Raw genomic sequence first — 19,835 nt, 5'->3', positions numbered from 1 at the left:
CCAGAAGCATGTCATTCTTGTATTGAAGGTGTATATTTCATATAGTTGAGCAATATCATACAAGTGGGAGTGACTCTATCTCAGGTAATTGACTGGAAATAACTATTGAGTGGTCAAATATACGTATATATATTTTTTTCAGGAATTCCAATATTTGAGAACTTTGGTGGGAATGCAACTTAGTTATGTTTCAAATAGCAATATTGTTTAAACCTTCTTCCCAGACGATATAACATCAGTATTGTATTGCATTGTGTTATCACTCAAAGTTATGCTTCTTACTGACTTCTTTATTTCTTTATTTCTTTCTGTATTCCTTTAATGTTCATGACAAAAAAGATGAAGACAGTCAAGCATAGGTTGAAACTAGTGATTTTATTCAGTTGTGAAACACTGAGCTGTGAAACAACAAGTGCTCTAACCCGCACTCTAACAGGAGTCCATGATGCGTCTCATGGAGCTGACCCTGTTCATGTTGCTCATGCCCATGTCTCTCCAGTTTCTGTACTCTCCAGGCCTCAGATACATCATCTTGCCTCTGTAGTGGGGCTGCTCATACATGAGCCAGTGGCCGTCCATCACATTGCAGGACTGCATGTCGGACATGTGGAAGCGGTCCTGGAGAGAGTCACAGTCGTCCATCAACTCGTGCATCTGCCCACCGAAGTTCTCCCTCTCGTACATCCGCATCTTGTAAACACCTCTATGCTGCATAGATAGACAGAAAGATAGATAGATAGACATATATATATATATAGATAGATAGATTGACAGAGAGATAGACAGACATATAGATAGATAGATAGATAGATAGATAAATAGGCAGAGAGATAGACAGAGAGATAGACAGGCATAGAGATAGATAGATAGATAGATAGATAGACGAAGAGATAGGCAGACAGATATATAGATAGATAGATAGATAGATAGATAGATAGATAGATAGATAGATAGATAAATAGACAGACAGACAGACATATAGAAGCAGATCACCAAAGTGAAATTGTTCTGTTGAATTATATTATTTTATAATTAATAATCAAATTCAGATCAGGAGTGTGACTGAACCTGAGGAACTAGACGACAGGATCTGATTGACTCGCTCATGCCCATGCGCTGGTAGTCGGAGTACTCTCCCCTCCTCACAAAGTACTGCTGGCCCATGAAGTTTGGATGGTCGTAGACCATGAAGCAGCCACTCTCCACCCTGCAGGAGTTGCAGCGGCTCAGGTAGGGAGAGAGCTCGGGGCAGTCGCTACTGCACTCGTACGAGCGCCCCTGGAAGTTCCTGTCCTCGTAGAAGATGATCTGTGGAGACACACCGGGTAAAGAGGGAGTGAGAGAGAGGATCGCTGTGTTAGACACAGGGGCCTCAGAACCACCAGGCCCCGCTCTCCACGCGGATGGAGTTGCAGCGACTGAAGTGGAAGCTGAGCTCCGAGCAGTCGCTGCTGCACTTGTACAAGCACCCCTGGAAGTTTCTGTCCTCATAGAAGAAGATCTGAAGGCAATCATATACCATAAGACATTACTATATGGAAGTTGGAAACCCCTTTCTAGCTATATCAATTAGTGTAGTCTGAACTTCAAAATCGCAACCTTGTCAAAGCCTACAATACTATTCATTTAAAAAAAAAAAAAACATTCACACTATTTTGTAATCAAATATGCAGTCATGCACACCACATAGAGTTCTGTTTGTCTAATATAAAGACAGCACAAACTGAAAACACTTTCTCAGTATGCAGAACTACATTAACACAGGCTAAGAAAAAAAAACCTTAGGTGTTTTAGCCGCAGATTAAAGCCAAAAAGTAATTTCAATCCCCTGTGTGTGGCAGTGACAGATTAGCAACTGTAGCAATACACAAAGCAGTAGACACAGCACTTTGTGTATCTGGCTCTGACATACCTTGCCCATGTTTGATGCTGCTCTGGGATGTTGTCCAGCGGGCTGTGGTCCACTGTCTGCTTTTATACTTAATAGGCTTTGCTGTGGCTTTTTGTCATTCAAATCTCTGAACCTGATGAATAAGCAAGATGCTCTTAACCGTTAATTTGGTTCTGTATCACAGTCCATAGAAACACACAGAGGTTTGGACCGCATCCATCAGGATGCGTGACCGTCAATGCACCCATCGCTGTGACACATGGTGAACTTCTGCCCTGCGGTGACACGTTTCAGATGGGGTGACAGTCCCTGTTCAGAAAGCAGACCGGACACATTTATCATGTAAGGAAAGGTGTATTACAGGACACTTCCAGTACGTCTATTTTATTCCACAACAAAATGTGAACAAACATCTTCAACGAATAAATAAATTCGTTCTTTGATCAACAGTATGACGTTCTGCATTCACTCTGTACAAAAGTGGTTCAGTACAATTTAATGAACAGGCCTAAACCCACATGGAAGCCCAAAGGTTAATGGGGTGGGGGTGAAAGGTTAATGGGGTGGGCGTAAAAGGTTAATGGGGTGGCGGTGAATAGCTTTTGTTGAGTGCTGAGAAGTGGTTTCTCAGAGGTGCCGCCAGGGAAACAATTTGTCTGTCACCATGACTACCGACCTGTGTATGGGGCAGGTGACAACTGTTCAGGGTGACGGATGAGGTCACCATGTCATGTTTGGAGTCAGCTTCCATGACTCAGCCCAAACAGGTGGTTTGTTTGGGTTCTCACCAGTGAGAGAGAGAGAGAGAGAGAGAGAGAGAGAGAGAGAGAGAGAGAGAGAGAGAGAGTGACTGTCATTTTCTGCGCGTCGGGGTGTTGTTCGCCCCGTCGGGATTTATTTTTGGATAATGACCTCCGGACAATACATTATCCCTTACTTATCATTATTACAGTGCATGAAATGCCCTGTATTGTTATTCCTAGGCTTCTTCTTCTTCTTCTTCTTCTTCTTCTTATTCTTGTTACCTTTTTCTGCGATTAATTCAGCCCGAACCGCTTAACGTAGAAACTTCATTCAAACTTTGACGCGTAGGTCTTGTAAACGACACTTATGCTATGTATTTTTCACTTTTCTAAACTTTATACTTTTTAAGATATTAAAGAAAAACAAATATAAATTTCTCCCATTGACTTACATTGGGCCATTATGACATCATAATAGGGTCTTTAAACTGGCTTGCACCTGTGCTTCACTGACAGCTGCACCAAATCAAAGGAACCTCTACTCTCTCTGTCCCTCTCAATTTAACCCTTCCAAAACGAAGGGGCCCCGTGGGGCACTTGGTGGTATTTTTATTAATAGAATTAAAAATCTCCGCAAGTTTTTGTCCTACAAACATAAAACTAACACCCACAGCAACCTTGAACCTGTTTCTTTTTAAATATATACAGTTTGAAACTAAAGTTTAAATAATCACTTTGTAAGGAGAGAATAACTTATCCTTTGCACATTTCAGCATCTGAGTGAGGTTTTGACCCTCCCATTAGCAAATTACTACTATTCATATGATAAGGGGATGGTAATTCAGTGATCACCATTGGTTCATGATGTGTCAAGAAAACCTGAAGGGGGTAGAGGGCCACAAAGACATTCCAGGGCCATTACGTGCTGGCCATTGTCTTTTGACCAAGGTGTCCCAGAATATTCACACCTCTCTCATCAATATGCATAGTGGTCTAAGTGAAGAAAAGTGTCACTTTCTATATTACTTATAATAAGTATAGAAACCACACACACTTTTGGAATGCTAAACTCACCTTTTTGGAGCAAACACCTTTGTTTACAAGGTTCAGAGTAAAAAAAGAAAACTTCCAAAATATTTACAATGTGTTTTTGTACAAAGTTTGAGCACCTCTAATACTAGATTTCATTTTAGTGTCTTTATATTTCATTTTAATACAAAACTTTGTTTTACTACAATCCTTTTACTCTCATTGTATTATTGCTGAGTTGTTCTAGAATATAATCATAAATGCCACTTTTGCCTCATGGGTTTTAGTTAGATAAAATATACAAAAATATCAGGCATGGCAAACTACCTAACAGAGTCAAAAAAAGCCCTTGGGGTTGGAAGTGTTAACTGTAACTAGGAACATTAAGACACCATCCATTCTCTACTTTTTTTTCTCTCCATCTCTCCATCTTTCTCTCTCAGTCAACTTTCTCTCACACTCAATCTCTCTTCTTCACTCCATTTTTATCTCCTTTTTTCAATATTTTCACTCTCTCTTTATCTCTTCATCCAGAGCCACTCTTGTTCACTCTTCTTTCCTTCTTCCACTCTTCTTTCCTTTCTTATTTTCTTCTTTCACTCTTCTTTCCTTTGTTCTTTCCTTCTTTCACTCTTCTTTCTTTTCTTATTTCCTTCTTCCACTCTTCTTTCCTTCCTTCACTCTTCTTTCCTTTCTTCCATTATTTCACTCTTCTTTCTTTTCTTCTTTCCTTCTTCCACTCTTCTTTCTTTTCTTCTTTCCTTCTTTCACTCTTCTTTCCTTCTTCCGCTCTTCTCTCCTTTCTTCACTCTTCTTTCCTTTTGTCTTTCCTTCTTCCACTCTTCTTTACTTTCTTCTTTCACTCTTCTTTCTTTTCTTCTTCCTTTCTTAACCTTTGCATTTCATGCACTGGTATTTCCTTCAGGAAATGCATTTTTTCTAGTTATTATTAATAATACAAATAATAATACATTTGAATAATTATTATTAAATAAAAAAAATATTATATTTAAATATATTTAATGTCACACAACTCCATAAGAGGTGAGAAACCTATATTACGCAAAAGTCCTGTCCATCTGGTCCTGTTTTTTGTTTTACCAACATGGGTGAGTTTTTTTCTGGCTGCTTCAGAATGTTCTATGGGAACATTCTACAGTCATTGTTAAGGCTGTAAGGAAATTATTATGCAGATTTAGAGTAAGAGTTTGCCTGATCTGCTATCTTGACGTTTTTATCAGTAGTGTTTTCCTTAAAAATATTTTACAAATATCAGAATAATCAACAAGTGGTTCTTTCTAAAACCGTGTGACGTCATCGTAACAACGTAGGCCTTTCATAGGCCGACTGGTGCGTGCACGTTTGTAGAGATGATAACGTTGTTGCAGTTAGCTACCTGACAGTCACACGTGGATTTGTCATTTCCTCGCCCAGCAACAGTTGATGATTGTCATCAACTTTCCTCACATGGATTCAACAAAGGGTTAGTGAACTTATAACTTATTTCTTTATGATATCCAGAAAACATCAGAGGTGTAAATTAGGCTATAACAATCGATGTCAAACCGTTTGTAGGTCAATAGAGCTAGCTTGCTGAAGATGACACGTGTGAAAGCAAAGCAATCGTGTGACTGCTAACTAGCTAGCTGAATATGTATGGAATCAGATCAATGCCATAAATATTTTGTAATCTGTAATATAGATTTTGTAGTGAATTTTAGCCGATATCCGATATGCCGATATTTACAAGCTCATTTTGGCCGATTGCCGATGCCGATACCGATATATACACCTCAGCTTTTTAATTATTGAAAAGTCTCTCCTGTACTAGAATTAATCTGTTATTATGCTAGGGTATTGCTGTAAATACAGGACATTACAGACTTGATGTGTATCAATTTAGAAATAGACATTCACTCATGAAACTGAAATGGTTTCAAATATGGCAGATTTATTTATATTTTCACGTCACAATTTTCATACTTGAACAGTACCTCCTTGAACTTGAACAACTACACTCTGGAAATGCAGCTTGGCTTACTTGGCAAGCTAACGTTGGTTAACTGACTTACAGTTTAATAACGTCCCTTCTAGGATTTCTAGACTAATCTATGTAACGTTATTGCCAAGTTAGCTGTTTAAATTCCACATATGGAAAAGTAAGCCATGTAGATCGCGTGGGCTCGTGACATAACGTTTCACATTGGGTCAAATGAGGCATCATCAACTTCTCTGGTGTCACGTAGCATGCTTGGCTAACTTTGCAAGCTAACCTTAGTTGACTGACTTACAGTTTAACAATGTCCATTCTAGGATTTCTAGACTAATCTATGTAATGTTATTGCCAAGTTAGCTGTATAAATTCCATAAATGCAAAAGTGAGCCATGTACAGATAGCGTGGGCTTGAGACATAACGTTTCACATCCCGTGAAATGAGGTATCATCAACTTCTCTGGTGTCATGTAGCATGCAAGCTAACAAGCTAGTGTTGTCTAACTAACTCCGTGACTTATTAACGTCAATTAGCGCGACAGGTAATGTTGTAAAGCGTGGCACGCGGGTGGTCTGCATCTATGCATGCAACCTACATTATGGCCGAGCTGCATCTCCTCCTCCTTCTCCTGAAAAGTTTTCTGACAAATAGGCATTTTGTCATCATCCTCTGATACTGTGAAGTAGGATACTGCCACACAGCCGACGCTCATAAACATTTGCTTTGCGTGCGCATAATTTACACGTCACCTTATCGGCCAGGTACATCGGCAGAAATTTTTCATATCTGCAGATACCGATAATTACGTTTTTAAGCCGATAACTGCCGATACCGATGTCTTGCCGATAATATCGTGCATCCCTAATATGTAACATAGATTTAGTATCTGTGAAACCATCTACACTTTCAAAACCTATCTTCACTTTCAAAATGTATTTACAGATACAGATTTCAAATACGAAATGTATCTACACTTTCAAAAACTATCTACACTTTCAAAAACTATTTACACTTTCAAAAACTATCTTCACTTTCAAAATCTATTTGCAGTTACGGATTTCAGTTACGCATTACGGATAGGGATACGAATTTCTGTTACGAATTACAAAATCTTTTTGGCAATGTCTTTACTGCCTTTCTAAAGAGCCAATCAGAGCTTTTGGCAGATTTTCTAAAGCACCAATCAACACATTGTATCCTCTACTGACTAGCCAATCAGCGCTAGCTTGCTGGCAACTGCTGCTGGCCCGCTGATTATTCAATAGTTATAACCTAAAACTGCCACCGCTCTGCCTAGGGAGAGATCTGGGGTCTCCCCCGCACGGTTTGAATACAACTCGGTGTACGAACACCGTGGGGGAAGTTAAACAAGCATGCCTTATGTCTGGCCCAAAGGGCTGATGAACACCTGTACTATTTAGTTAATCTTAGGCTCTGGCGATTCAGAGATCGCTTGGCTGCAGAACGCATTGTAACTAAGAAATTGGTCTCATATATCTCTTCCACTGAGACGCTAGAAAACTCGCTTCCACACAAATTACACAATAAAACGTTTTCAAGGACTTCAGAAAAGGGTTACAAATAGCCTACCCCAAAGTGCCATGAAAAGAAACGAAAATGACATTACAAGGTGGTTTTGAAATCAGGCTGGTCATTATCCAGCTGTTGAGGATGCATATGCACTTAACGGTATACCCCCACCATCACTTTGCATGTGTCTGGAGAACAAGACAATAGCAGTCTGTCTGCTAAATGTTCTCATCATGATAATTGGTCATATGAATACTGTTCATTGTTAACTTAATTAAATGTGAATAGGAGATCGGTCACGAAAATGCTAACGTTAGCTTTCGTTAGCTACCAAAGCAGATCCTAATATCTTCCATACAACGACAAGGATCTTTGAAACAGGTGTAACGAAGTGTGGAGTGAAAACCACTGACTATGACTGTGCGTTTTACAATGACTTTATTAACAACTCCAAATATAGGACTTCTTACTTGTGCCATTTCTCGGTCTCTGATCCATGACTGCTGCATACACCGTTTCACTCAACTTTCCCAGTTACCAGCAAGCTAGCGCCGCTGATTGGCTAGTCAGTACAGGATACAATGTGTTGATTGGCGCTTTAGAAAATCTGCCAAAAGCGCTGATTGGCTCGTTAGAAAGGAAATAAAGACAGTGCCAAAAAGATTTTGTAATTCGTAACAGAAATCCGTAACTCGTACTTGAAATCCGTATCCGTCTCCGTATCCGTAATGCGTAACTGAAATCCATATCTGCAGATAGATTTTGAAAGTGAAGATAGTTTTCGTAAGTGTAGATAGTTTTTGAAAGTGTAGATACATTTCGTATTTGAAATCCGTATCTGTAAATAGATTTTGAAAGTGAAGATAGTTTTTGAAAGTGTAGATACATTTCGTATTTTAAATCCGTATCTGTAGATAGGTTTTGAAAGTGTAGATGGTTTCACAGATACAAAATCTATATTACAGATTACAAAATATTTATGGCATTGATCTGATTCCATAAATATGAGTCATGACACGTGTGAATGTAATGCAATCGAGTGAATGCAAAACAATACAAATGTGAATACAATCGATGTCCAACAGATTGTAGTCTAATAGAGCTAGCTAGATGTGAAAGAATTGTGAAAATATAATTCAGAAAGTGAACCTCTCATTCCGTTCATTCAACAAACAAGCGCAAATCCACAGTTGGTCAGATGAGGCGAACAAGAAGAAAGGTGATTTTTTTTTAAGTGGACAGCTGTCACATATTGTATTACATAGTAATATAGTGTATTACTTTGTGAAGCTAATGTAATCCATCTCAAATAGAAGGAAGTTTAGTTTAGATTTGGGGGACATGATAAATGTCGAACAGTCGAATTGTGATGTTGTAAATTTGTAAATACTGAATTTTGAGGAAAGGTTAGGATAAATGACAAAAAGTTTGTACAACTGTGTAAAGTCAGTGATTATTTATCAACAGCAAACTTTTTGATTCATGAAACCAGTAACCTTTATAGTTAGAAGAGGCAAATGACATGTACATGTGGGCATGAACACAAACATGCACAAACGCATGAACAAACAATGACAGTTCTCATTTGATTCATATGTGTTGAGTAATTAACTTCTCAGGTTTTTTTTTTTTTTTTTTGTCTTTTCCAGACACAAGGGGAAAGCAGTTAGACAGGCTGGGCTTCAGAATGTTGACTTCACACTTGTCCTGCCATTTTGTGGGACACCCTCACCCCTGCTCACCCCAACCTCACCCTGGAAGACAGTGAGATGTCGTTTGAGTGGGAAATGGGAAATCTCATCCCAAGGCTAGTAGACTTTGGCAGGGGCTGTTCTGGTGTTTTAAGGCGTCCAAATAACAACAAGGAGGAAGAATGTTTTAAATTGTTTAGGACAACCTCGATAATGGACATGATTGTGGCTGAGACCAACACCTATGCTCAGTCACTCAGAGAACAATGTAGCAATGGGAAGCTAGCTAAGTGGGTAGACACAACTGCCTCGGAACTGTATGTGTTTTTGACAGGTTTTTTTTTCCATGGGTCTCATAAAAAATATACTGTATATATTAGAGATTACTGGACCACAAATCCCCTCCTTCCCACTCCTTTCTTTGGAACAATTTTTTCCCAAGACCACTTCCTCCTGCTCTTGAGATGTCAAAATTTTTCTAACGCCACCTCAAACGAACCCCTCCAAATAATTCGATCCATTATCACCCCAATAGTTAAATCTTTTAATGACATTTTTTATCAACACCTTTGTATAGATGAGTTAATGGTTAAGTGGAAAGGAAGGCTGTCCTTCAAACAGTTAAGTCCATCGAAGAGGCACCGCTTCGGCATCTGATTGTTTGTGTTGTGCAATGTCCAGACCAGGAAAGTCCACTGATATATCAATGATCACAGACCTGAGGATGTTGGGGTCGGTTGTGACCACATTGATGAAGCCTGTCATTGATAAGGGTTATATATTAAATGTCGACAACTTTTATAGCAGCCCTACCCTTTTTCGCTATTTGTTTCGAAACCAAACTGGTGCCTGTGGCATAGTCAGACCAAACAGAATTTAAATAGTGTTTATTGTTAGTAATGTTTTTATAAATTATTACAATTCAATTAAAATAAAAACTGGATTCTTTTTCCATTGCAAAGATTAAGTCTGACCTTGTGATCAGTCTATCCTCAACTTCTACAGCAATATCCAGCCACATGTACTCCACCTACTGCGGATGCAAGCACAAAGCATGCTATTTGCTATGTTCATGATGCAGGTCATTGCTTCAATCACCAAATCTCAACTTGTATTCATTTAGATTAAAGGCAAAGGCTGTTATCCTCACTGTTTCAGTCCACGGATTTTGATTGATCGGTTTGACCGATTTTCTACTAAGTTTTTGGTCGTCCAGGAAAGTTCTTACACATGCTGGTAGCATCTTGGACAGATGCTCACTTGAAGCCCAGATCTGCTTCTTGTCTGGAGTGGACCCAAGCCAGATCTCTCTAACATCAGCTACTGTCTGCCAGCCTTGTGGGATATTATACCGCAACATGAACTGTGCGCTCTCTTTATCTTCCACTGTCCTCTTAAAGACCTAAGTATGTACCCATCTCTGTGAGACCTGAAGTTATATGTCTGTGTTTAAGCCTTGTTCAGTACTATAGGACAGCACAGTACTACAGTTTCAGTACTACAGTACGCATGTTCCTGTGTTTCCATGACTTATTTACAGCATTGGTGACGTTGTCTAGTGGTTGAAAAATTGCCTGCAGTTGAGGTGAAGACAGATGTCTTTGCACCCTCTGGAGGCGAGATGTCAAGACAACAGCCTGACAGACATGACGCAAGTAAACGACCAAAGTGATAGAATAATAACCGCAGCACTGCACAGGAGTCCAGATGAAGTTCAATCATAATAATCAAAATCATCACAATGGCAATCGTGAAACATGACCACATTCTTTAGTAATACCATCAATACAGTATATACTTTTTCTCTGACATGTGCAGTTGTTGAGGTCATATGAGTACTTCAACTGAAAAATGTACAGAAGTTCAAAACTGCAGTTCAATGTGTCCACAATATTGTATAATTATCAGACATACATTTATCAACAGGAACAAAGACTCTTGGGGAAGTCAACGTGTAGACATTTTGAACAAAGATTTGTTTAGACCTCAACAAAGGATGTTAAAATGACATTCTAACATTCAAACAAGTTCAAGGTTTATCTTTCCCAGCAGTTGTTCACACAGGAGGAAATGGCTGAACTGTTTGCAAACTAGCATTTGTCATGTTCTCAGCTCGGCGTCCTAGAAGGGACACTACTCACTGGGGCATTTCTGATCCATGCAGCCTGTGAGACTAACATGGGTGACAAGCAGGAAGATCCATCTGCACCTAACATACTGTAACTTCATTTCCACTAGGGGCATTCTGTGGCAGCCCCTGCTATATCTGCGCAAGTGTGAGTTATGTGAATTTTATAACAAACACCATCAAAGTTCAATTACATCAGTAAAATCAGAGGCAATGCATAGCAAAAAAAGTGTTAAGGGGTTGGAGATGGCGGTATAGTCCAGAGTCAGAGACTATTTGAGAAACAGAGAGTGTGATGAGAGAAGCTGGCTGTGTATATGCCTTTATAGTGCTCTCCTCCGTGCTCTGCCAGTTGTTTAATACAGTGTCATTAAATTGTAACAAAGAGATATCAAACTTGAACAAATCATTTGCTGATATGCAAATCAGGGCAATTTAGTTAACAATTGGTTTCGCCGGTCAGCACATTTTGTTTACAGATAAATACCTTGATGGCCGCAGTGGCTGAGAAAGAGATCTACCTTATCCAAAATGGGGAAAGTAAGTCATGGCTTTCGCATAGAGTGGAAAAGTTGGGAAATGATTGCTGTTCTCTGAATGAGGGATAGATACAGAGGGGCTTGGGAATGCTCATTGACTTAAGATTTTATGATATTACTTGCAGAATTTCAGGAACTTTAAGAGGCAAAACTCACCTTCCGAACATTTTCATTTCTAAAGAATATCTTTGGAACGTTTTCTTTTTTGTCGTATATTATCATGGGTAAGTCTTTCTGTACCCACATGATTTCTCTCACACACACTTTCCCTTCTCTCTCTCTGTCATCCTCCCACCTCTCCAGATCGCATTCTATGAGGAGAAGAATTTCCAGGGCCGTTGCTATGACTGCAACAGTGACTGCGCTGACCTGCGCTCCTATTTCTCCCGCTGTAACTCCATCCGTGTGGAGAGCGGCTCTTGGGTCCTCTACGAGCACCCCAACTACAAGGGCTACCAGTACATCATGAGCCCCGGCGAGTATGCCGACCACCAGCAGTGGATGGGCTTCAACGACAGCATCAAATCCTGCCGGGCTATCAAAAACGTAAGACACGCGCTGGTGCCGTCTCTTCGGCAATCTGTGTGGGAATGTACTGCTTTACGGGATGAAGAGGGGTAAAGTTAAACATACTGGTGTTAACGCAATGGTGTCTGTGTAATGTAATGGATGTGTTTTTGATGTTTTGTTTTTTTTTCTTTGGTAATGTTAGGCCAGTTGTTATGAATCCTTTGCAAGTAGTCTGGATGGCTGTACAGGTTTTACCCTCGGATGTAAACAAGCTGATGTTCCCACAGACCGGAATTCATAGAAGTCGCACGGAGTCACTTGTCAGATAAAGCACAAGTTATGAATGTAATATGACAACATTGGGCTGAATAGCATGGCTAGAGATTTGTCTCAGTGCTGTCACCCATTTGCCCTAGATGTATCTATTCCTGTTTTTATGCCAGTACCTGATTGCTAGATGGTTGTAATGGAATGTCAGTGAATGCAAAAACATGGTCTTTATCCCGCAAAAGCCAGTGGACAATAACAGGAGACAAAAGGGGCATTTTTTGGCAGAGGTTTACTCCGAACTCATCACACATGCCAAGAAACTCTTTAAAGGGGAACACTCGAGAATTTTACAGAGAAAACCATGGCAAAGCTCTGGCTAAACCAGGTCATCAAAGAGTCAAAATAATATATTTACTCAATTGTTTTTGCTTTGTAGTCTTCACAGCCTATAACTCAGCAAATCAATGGTTTAATAGAATGGATCATTGATAGAAATAATTGTTATTACATCCTATACAGAAAATACTCTGACATCCAGTTCACACGTTCAGATGGACTTCCCTCTTTGTGTGTTGTGGTTTTTTATTGTTTCCTCCATCTCTGTGTGCACTTGCAGGTCTATGGTAATGCCTGGAAGCTGAGGCTGTACGAGCGCCCAGACTTTGCAGGCCAGATGGTTGAGTACACTGAAGACTGCCCCTCCGTCCATGAGGCCTTCAAGTTCCGCGAGGTCTTCTCCTGCACGGTCACCCATGGGGCCTGGGGCTTCTACGAACTCCCAAACTACAGGGGGCGCCAGTACTTTGTGGAGCGTGGCGAGTACCGGAAGTTCGCTGACTGGGGGGCCCTGTCTCCTGTCATCGGCTCCTTCCGCAGGGTCACTGACTTCTAAAGCCCCCCCCCCCCTTCTCTGCAGGGCCATGTTGACCTGACTGAGAACCCAGTCTCTCACTGAGATCCAGGGCTACACCTGCCTTTGTTTGCCAGCTCATACCAATAAAACCCTTGCAAAGCTAAAAGTGTTCATGAAGTTGTCATTGCCACATTACAGTTTTTCTATTTACTTTGGGTAATTTCACGAAACAGAAATGACATTCTCAAAACTCTTAGTGCATTTGGCAAAATAGCCTATATGGTTCAGCACAACTACATAGATCACCTTCAAAAGGTCATATCTCACCCAAAACAGTTAACTTAAGCTTCAAAACCAAATCATTTTCTCATATAAATAGTCAGTGCCCCCAAAATAAGCTAGATGGTTTAGCAAAACACTATGGCACACCTGCAAAAGGTCACATCTCTCCCAAAACAGGCAACTCATCAGTCAAAACTAATTCCTTTTCTCATACAAGTAGTCAGTGCCCCCAAAATGAATAGTACCTTTGGCATTGTTTACACACTGCAGGTCAAAACATTTAAATGTTCAGAATACTTTGTGTATCAAACAGAAAAACGATGAATTCAAGAGAAGCCAACAAGGTTTCACATCACATACTGTATTGCACTCATACTGCCATGGAAATTGTTACAGTAATTGCCAAACAGAAACAGAAAATGTGTACAGCACAATATACTGTCAAACAATAAGTACATCAAAATAAAAATTTGTATAGCCTTCACTCCTATAACAACACATACAGTAGGAAAGTAAAGCAAAGCTGGAGTTGAGTTTTCATCCTCACTCTCCTCATCCTCGCGCTCATGTCTGTCTGGCCACAGATTTTCATCAACATCACATCAGATGTTCTCCCTTGCTATGCAACGGGGGTAGAATTGGCGTGCATGCCGCAACCATCCCTTACACTGATCTGCTGTGACATCGACACAAGCAGCATCCATTGCCTGGAGAAGGGACCACTGGTTTAGAGCCCGATGCTCGTAGAACCTCCACCTCCATGCAGAAAAAAACTCCTCGATAAGATTGAGGTATGGAGAGTAAGGTGATAAGAGCACTATCAGCGTCCTTGGATGGGCAGCGAACCACGCCCTGATGAGCGGGCCTCAGTGGAAACTAGCTTTGTACCACACAATGACAAATGTAGGCAACTGAGGCCCTACCAAACACCCCTCATGTAAAGGGATAAGATCAGAGTGCAGGCGGTCCAAGAACCCCAGGAACTTCTGGGTGTTGTATGGGCCAAGACTGGGAATGTGGGTGACTACACCATTCTCTGAAAGGGCAGCACACAAGGTGATGTTGCCCCCACGCTGGCCTGGGAAATCCACCCTTGCTCCTCTTCTTCTTCCTCCTCTTCCTCGAGCAGGCAGTTGCCATTGTTTGTTTCCCTGGCCAGGTGCTTCCATGTCCATAAATTGTACTGAACTTGGTCAAGCTCTAGATATTTGATGGAAGCATTTATACTCCTGGATAGGACTTGTCAGCTAACTACGTAAACTTACTGTGTGATCGGTGATCAGATGTGTGAATCTCTCCCTTGATTAGTAAAGTTCTAGTTGCACCTGAAAATTAAGCCGATGATCCAAGAAATCTTTATTACAGTATATGGGCCATTCTACCGAATTGATGCAAAGTCATGTCGGATATATTTTGAATTTTTGTATGGTTTATCCCCAAAACTTTGTCCGTATATATATTGTACCATATCTAAAGTACACATATCTAGTAAAAGAACAGTCAAGTTTTATATTGTATTTTCAGAATGTGTTGGAATGTTTTTCCTCTCCCAAAAATTGTCACTACCGAAACATCACATTTACTATAGTAAAAAAGTATTATTATTGACCTGTTCAGATTGTGTTTCCTTCCCTTCTCTGAAGAGTATTTTTACAAATATTTCTTGAAGGTTTCCACAATGAAATCCATAGAAATGAATTTTTTACCAAATTTTCAAGTTCAATTTATCTGTTTCGGTAGTGACTGCACTGTTTCGGTAGTGACTGCACTGTTGGATAGATGTTCATTTCTCTCCCAAAATCATCCAAAAGGTGCTCTTGGCCGCCCTTTAGTCCACACAACACATTTATTTAAAAATTATGGGATTGAACTACTTACCATTTCATTTTGTCACTACCGAAATCATCTGGTCACTACCATATGTTTCGGTAGTGACTGTTTCGGTAGTGACAATTCTAGCTAACTTTAAGCATAAATAAAGAATTCTAGCAATCACACGGCTTGCAAACACATCTTTGAAGAGGTGAACACACATACAAACATAAGATTTTCCATGAAACCCCAAAAGGTTTACTTAATTGAAGAAAACATGCGTTTCGGTAGTGACAATTCTTAAGGTTACACGTCGATTTTCAGACTTTGGAACACATTTATATAAAAACTATGGGATTTAGCTACTTACCATTCAACCATGAGGGACAGAGATGCAGTGTCACTGCATGGTCAAAAATGCAGAGTCGTGGCTAAGACACAGGCTCAGCCAATGGACTAAAACTCATGTGTTTCGGTAGTGACATGAAAACTAGGGACATGATTTTTTGAGTATAGTAAATTGATTTAAAAATTAAACCCACAATAAGTCTAAATATTCCAAGTTCTGTTTCAACCCAATCATAAAGATCTTTGAAATTCAATCATTGGAAAAAATCTAAAAAAAATTGAAAAGTGTTATTTAAAGGCATTGAAATTTAGATGTCAGGGTTGGGGACAGCTACTTCCCAATAGAAAGTACCCTATAAATGATGATTTTGTATATATTTAGCTTATCACTATCTCATGTAATGCATTGGGTTTATATAGACCATAACATTTTCTAATTAAATATCTATGCCTTAATACCTAATTGTTTTGTAAATAATTTTTATTGTTGAGGGACTGCATATTACACGAATTCGGTAGAATGGCCCATATACCATGATGTTTTTCATGGTATTATGTGCCTAAAGGATTTTGACAATGGAGTGAACTATTGTGCACTTGATGATGTGGAAATTACGCCAACATGTTTTGCAGAGAACGACGACTTGACTGAGAAGCAACAGTCAGTTTTGACCAGCAAGATATATTCAATTGGTAATTGGGCTAACTGAAGGCAACTGAACCTAACCATTTCAAAGTGCTAAATCATTTGAAATATGTGCTAATGTAATTGCAATTTGATTAAAGGAATGAGAAATTCCAATCTGTTGTGAACAAGTGCCCAGTGGTTTTGAGGTTTGCACGTGTTGTTTTGAGAATGTAATTTCTGTTTCTTGAAACTACCCAAAGCAATGGAGAAAAACTGTAATACACTGGAGAATGCATTAGCCATTATTTATAAAGGTTAGCAGGGTCCTCTGGTCTTTAGACAGTGATCATTTCTATGCATTACTGTCCAGATCATACTGTACATTCATTTTCTGATCACCAGAAATCACTCAGGAAGCATAGGAATACAACAAAAAAGAGTGATATACTAAAATTTACAGCAAAGCAATGCTATCTCATATTACTGAACTTTGCACCACAGAGACATTATGTGTCTGTGTCTGTTCTGAAGACCCAAATTCATGAGTGCTCCATTGTATTTTGTGTTTGGAACAGAAATGTTTTGAGGCAGAAGATCTCTATCTGATAAAGTAGTCGTAAGCACATGTTCCCACTCTCACATGCTTCTTCAGAAATTCTGGTATCACCAAGCTTAGAGTTCAATAGGCTGATGGAAACTAGAACAGAGTAATCAAGAACAACTTTTACATACACCTCACTGAACTTGCAAAGCATAGTGGCACATCATCAATGAACCTTTCCCAACAGCTTCCTATCATTTGACCACACTGACAGAAACATTACTGTATACCCATTGTTGTTCACCTTCTCACTCCATAGTGGAGCATAGGCCATCGATAGCGAGTTGCCACCGGAATTGGTATCCACTTGTTCTCGATGTTTCAGTAATCCAGGAAATCCACTGAGCAAGGGATTAGCCCAGCCAGCTTCAGTTTACAGCACCTGGTATTTCCAGTTGGTCTCCCATCCAAGTACTAACCAGGCCCAGCACTGCTGAGCTTCTGAAGTCGTATGGGATAGGCCGTACTCAGTTTGGTGTGGCTGTAAGCTATTCACCCATGGCAGACATTATCTCTTGAAAAGAATTTCTCAAGTTCAATTAGAGTGATGGCGACGTGCCGTATAACATGTCCTTTGCAATAGTCAAATTATACTTATATAAGTCTTGTGTAGCATACTGAGTGACATCAAGACAACATTAATGATTAGCTTAGGGTTAGGTGTGTGCAAGGTATCAACATGTTGTTATAAATTCTAGGTATAAATAAGTGCGCTGCAATGTGCATAATGGTATTGTTACAATATAAAAGGGACTAAGATATAAAGTGCAGCGTAAATTCTTGTCAGGGTACTTTGTATTTCTATCAGGCTTTTTTAATTAGTTATTTAAGTACCTCATGCCTTGTTTTTTCCCCCACAATGCCATCAAATGTACAGCAGTCTCTGAAACATAACTTGATCATTAAATCTTTCCAGAGCAGCCATCCTAATGGTGGCAAAGACCAAAACCTGCTGTAACTATTAAGATGGTTATTCTTATTTAAACATGCTGTAAAGATAAAGATGGTTATATTTATTTCTAGACTGACTCTGTGCCCTGGCCAAGGCCTGACCTGTTCCTGAGACAGATTCTACATGTTTCTTTCTGTGTGTGTGTGTGTGTGTGCGTGTATGTGTGTCTGTTTGTGGGTGTGTGTGAGAGACAGTGTGGGGCTATCTTACTGCTTGTTGACACAACCAACTGTCTAAGTGGTGCATAGAACATGCAAGAAATAAAGAAACTGAAAAAAAAGTTTAAATTCTTTTTTCATGAAGACCAACTTAAAACAACAAACCACAGAGCACAAAACCTTTTCTGTTAATTAAATGCAATAAATTCTCAAGTAGGCCGTGAGTAAGAAAATAAAGGAACAACTGCATAGAACAGGAGTCTGCTTGAAGCAGCTATGCCACAGCCAAACAGACATAGTGATACATTCTTCACTACATGACAACATCAAATCATTATTATCTTTGCTTAATGCTTCTTTGAAATTATATACAATGTCTGACTTGTATTGCATGGACGACCATGTCGGATACACACCTGCAAGATATTGCCACACACCCGGCAAGCGCTCAGCAGCCTGAGTAATGGATTCTGAATGTATGGAATGATCTTTGTGCATGATATTTCTGACCCCTTGTGCCCCACTATGAGCAGTTGCATGATATTTCTGACCCCTGGTGCTGTACTATGGGCAGTTGTTTGACATGTATTTGGGCACTTCACCCAACAGTTTGTAAAGTGGGCATCAGCTCTTCCGACCACCACATGCTGGAAACGCGTTTAATATGACTAAATAAATATTTTCTGGAATCAAGCTTAGGGTCAGCCTCTGTACAATGGCCATCCACTTCCACAGAAAGCTGTTTTGCTATTTTGAAACAAGCGTCGCATCAGCTATTGTGTGGACGTTGATGGCGGGTTCATTTAAATGACAATGATTCTACTGGCAAGGCATTTTAATGTCCTACATATAAATCTCACTCTAGCTTGTAGCATTACTGTGTATGTGAGCCAACATTTAAAAAATTTGTTGCAATTAAAATCAAGATAGTCAACCATCCAACATGGAGCGTGGGAGGGTAAATTGCCCAGTTTGACTGTTTGGCATAGATTTACGCAAGACGGGTCTGTTTTCTGAGGCCCCAGCGATCCTCTCTCTCCCTCTCTCACTCCCTCTTCCTCTCTGTCTGTGTCCACAGATCATCTTCTACGAGGACAGGAACTTCCAGGGCCGCCACTATGAGTGCAGAGGCGACTGCCCCGAGCTCAGCACCCACTTCAGTCGCTGTAACTCCATCCGCGTGGAGAGCGGGGCCTGGGTGCTGTACGAGCGGCCCAACTACATGGGCTCCCAGTACGTTCTGATCCGCGGCGAGTACCCAGAGTACCAGCGCTGGAACGGCTACAACGACACCATCCACTCCTGCCGGCTCATCCGTCACGTAAGTGGGTGCCGGGTGGCGAAGTGTCAGGTCCCAGGGTCTGGCAGACAAGATCCAGGCATCAGTTGCTCAACTCACAGGTTATAGTGAGGACTGGATCATAGGCAGTGGTGAAGTGGTCCCTGGAGAAGTAGGTATACTCTTCATTTTGCAATTTTTGTAAGCAGCCAATACAGGACAGGATAAACGCCCTGTTTTGAGAAGTGGGTATACGCAATGCTGACTGAAAAATAAGTGTGTATACTACGTATACCTGCGTATACCCTGGACCTCACCACTGATCATAGGAGTGGTCATTTGCCCCTGATGTCAAATTCAACTCAGTCTAATTTCATTTAATTCACAATTCCTAATGAGCACAGAATCCAAAGGGTGCACAGGCCCCAAGTCAAGGCCTGTTTCTTCCACCTTGTTTGAACATCACCTAGGATGGTGATGAAGTAGATGAGTTGCAGCAAGGACAGATGAAGACTGTACTTTGCCATTATATGCACTCAAAGTAGCTTTATGAGTGGTGGTTTCATATTACCACACATGGGAACCTTTTACTGGTAA

The 19,835-nt window shown here is 40.3% G+C and overlaps 2 protein-coding genes across 2 annotated transcripts in view; one reads left to right on the top strand and one right to left on the bottom strand.

The window, feature by feature from the left end:
• Positions 1-429: 429 nt before the first annotated feature.
• On the bottom strand, positions 430-1,921 carry LOC308362665 (gamma-crystallin M3-like; the record flags this gene model as incomplete). Its single annotated transcript, XM_080835394.1, has 4 exons — positions 430-708; positions 1,069-1,308; positions 1,400-1,501; positions 1,913-1,921. The coding sequence occupies 4 exons, from the start codon at positions 1,919-1,921 to the stop codon at positions 430-432; spliced, it is 630 nt and encodes a 209-aa protein (XP_080691520.1).
• Positions 1,922-11,537: 9,616 nt separating this feature from the next.
• The window catches only part of LOC308362664 (gamma-crystallin S-1-like), a gene marked incomplete at both ends in the record, with an annotated part of 8,816 nt that continues 518 nt past the window's right edge, over positions 11,538-19,835 (top strand). The window contains 4 exons of the mRNA XM_080835393.1: positions 11,538-11,546; positions 11,849-12,091; positions 12,942-13,202; positions 19,038-19,280. Coding sequence (XP_080691519.1) covers positions 11,538-11,546; positions 11,849-12,091; positions 12,942-13,202; positions 19,038-19,280 — 756 coding nt within the window. The remainder of the gene's footprint in view (positions 11,547-11,848; positions 12,092-12,941; positions 13,203-19,037; positions 19,281-19,835) is intronic.

This window comes from Sprattus sprattus (assembly GCF_963457725.1).
Source record: "Sprattus sprattus genome assembly, chromosome: 3".
Classification (NCBI taxonomy): domain Eukaryota; kingdom Metazoa; phylum Chordata; class Actinopteri; order Clupeiformes; family Clupeidae; genus Sprattus; species Sprattus sprattus.
Note: the sequence above shows the minus strand (reverse complement) of the source record. Positions and strands in the feature narration are given on the sequence as shown.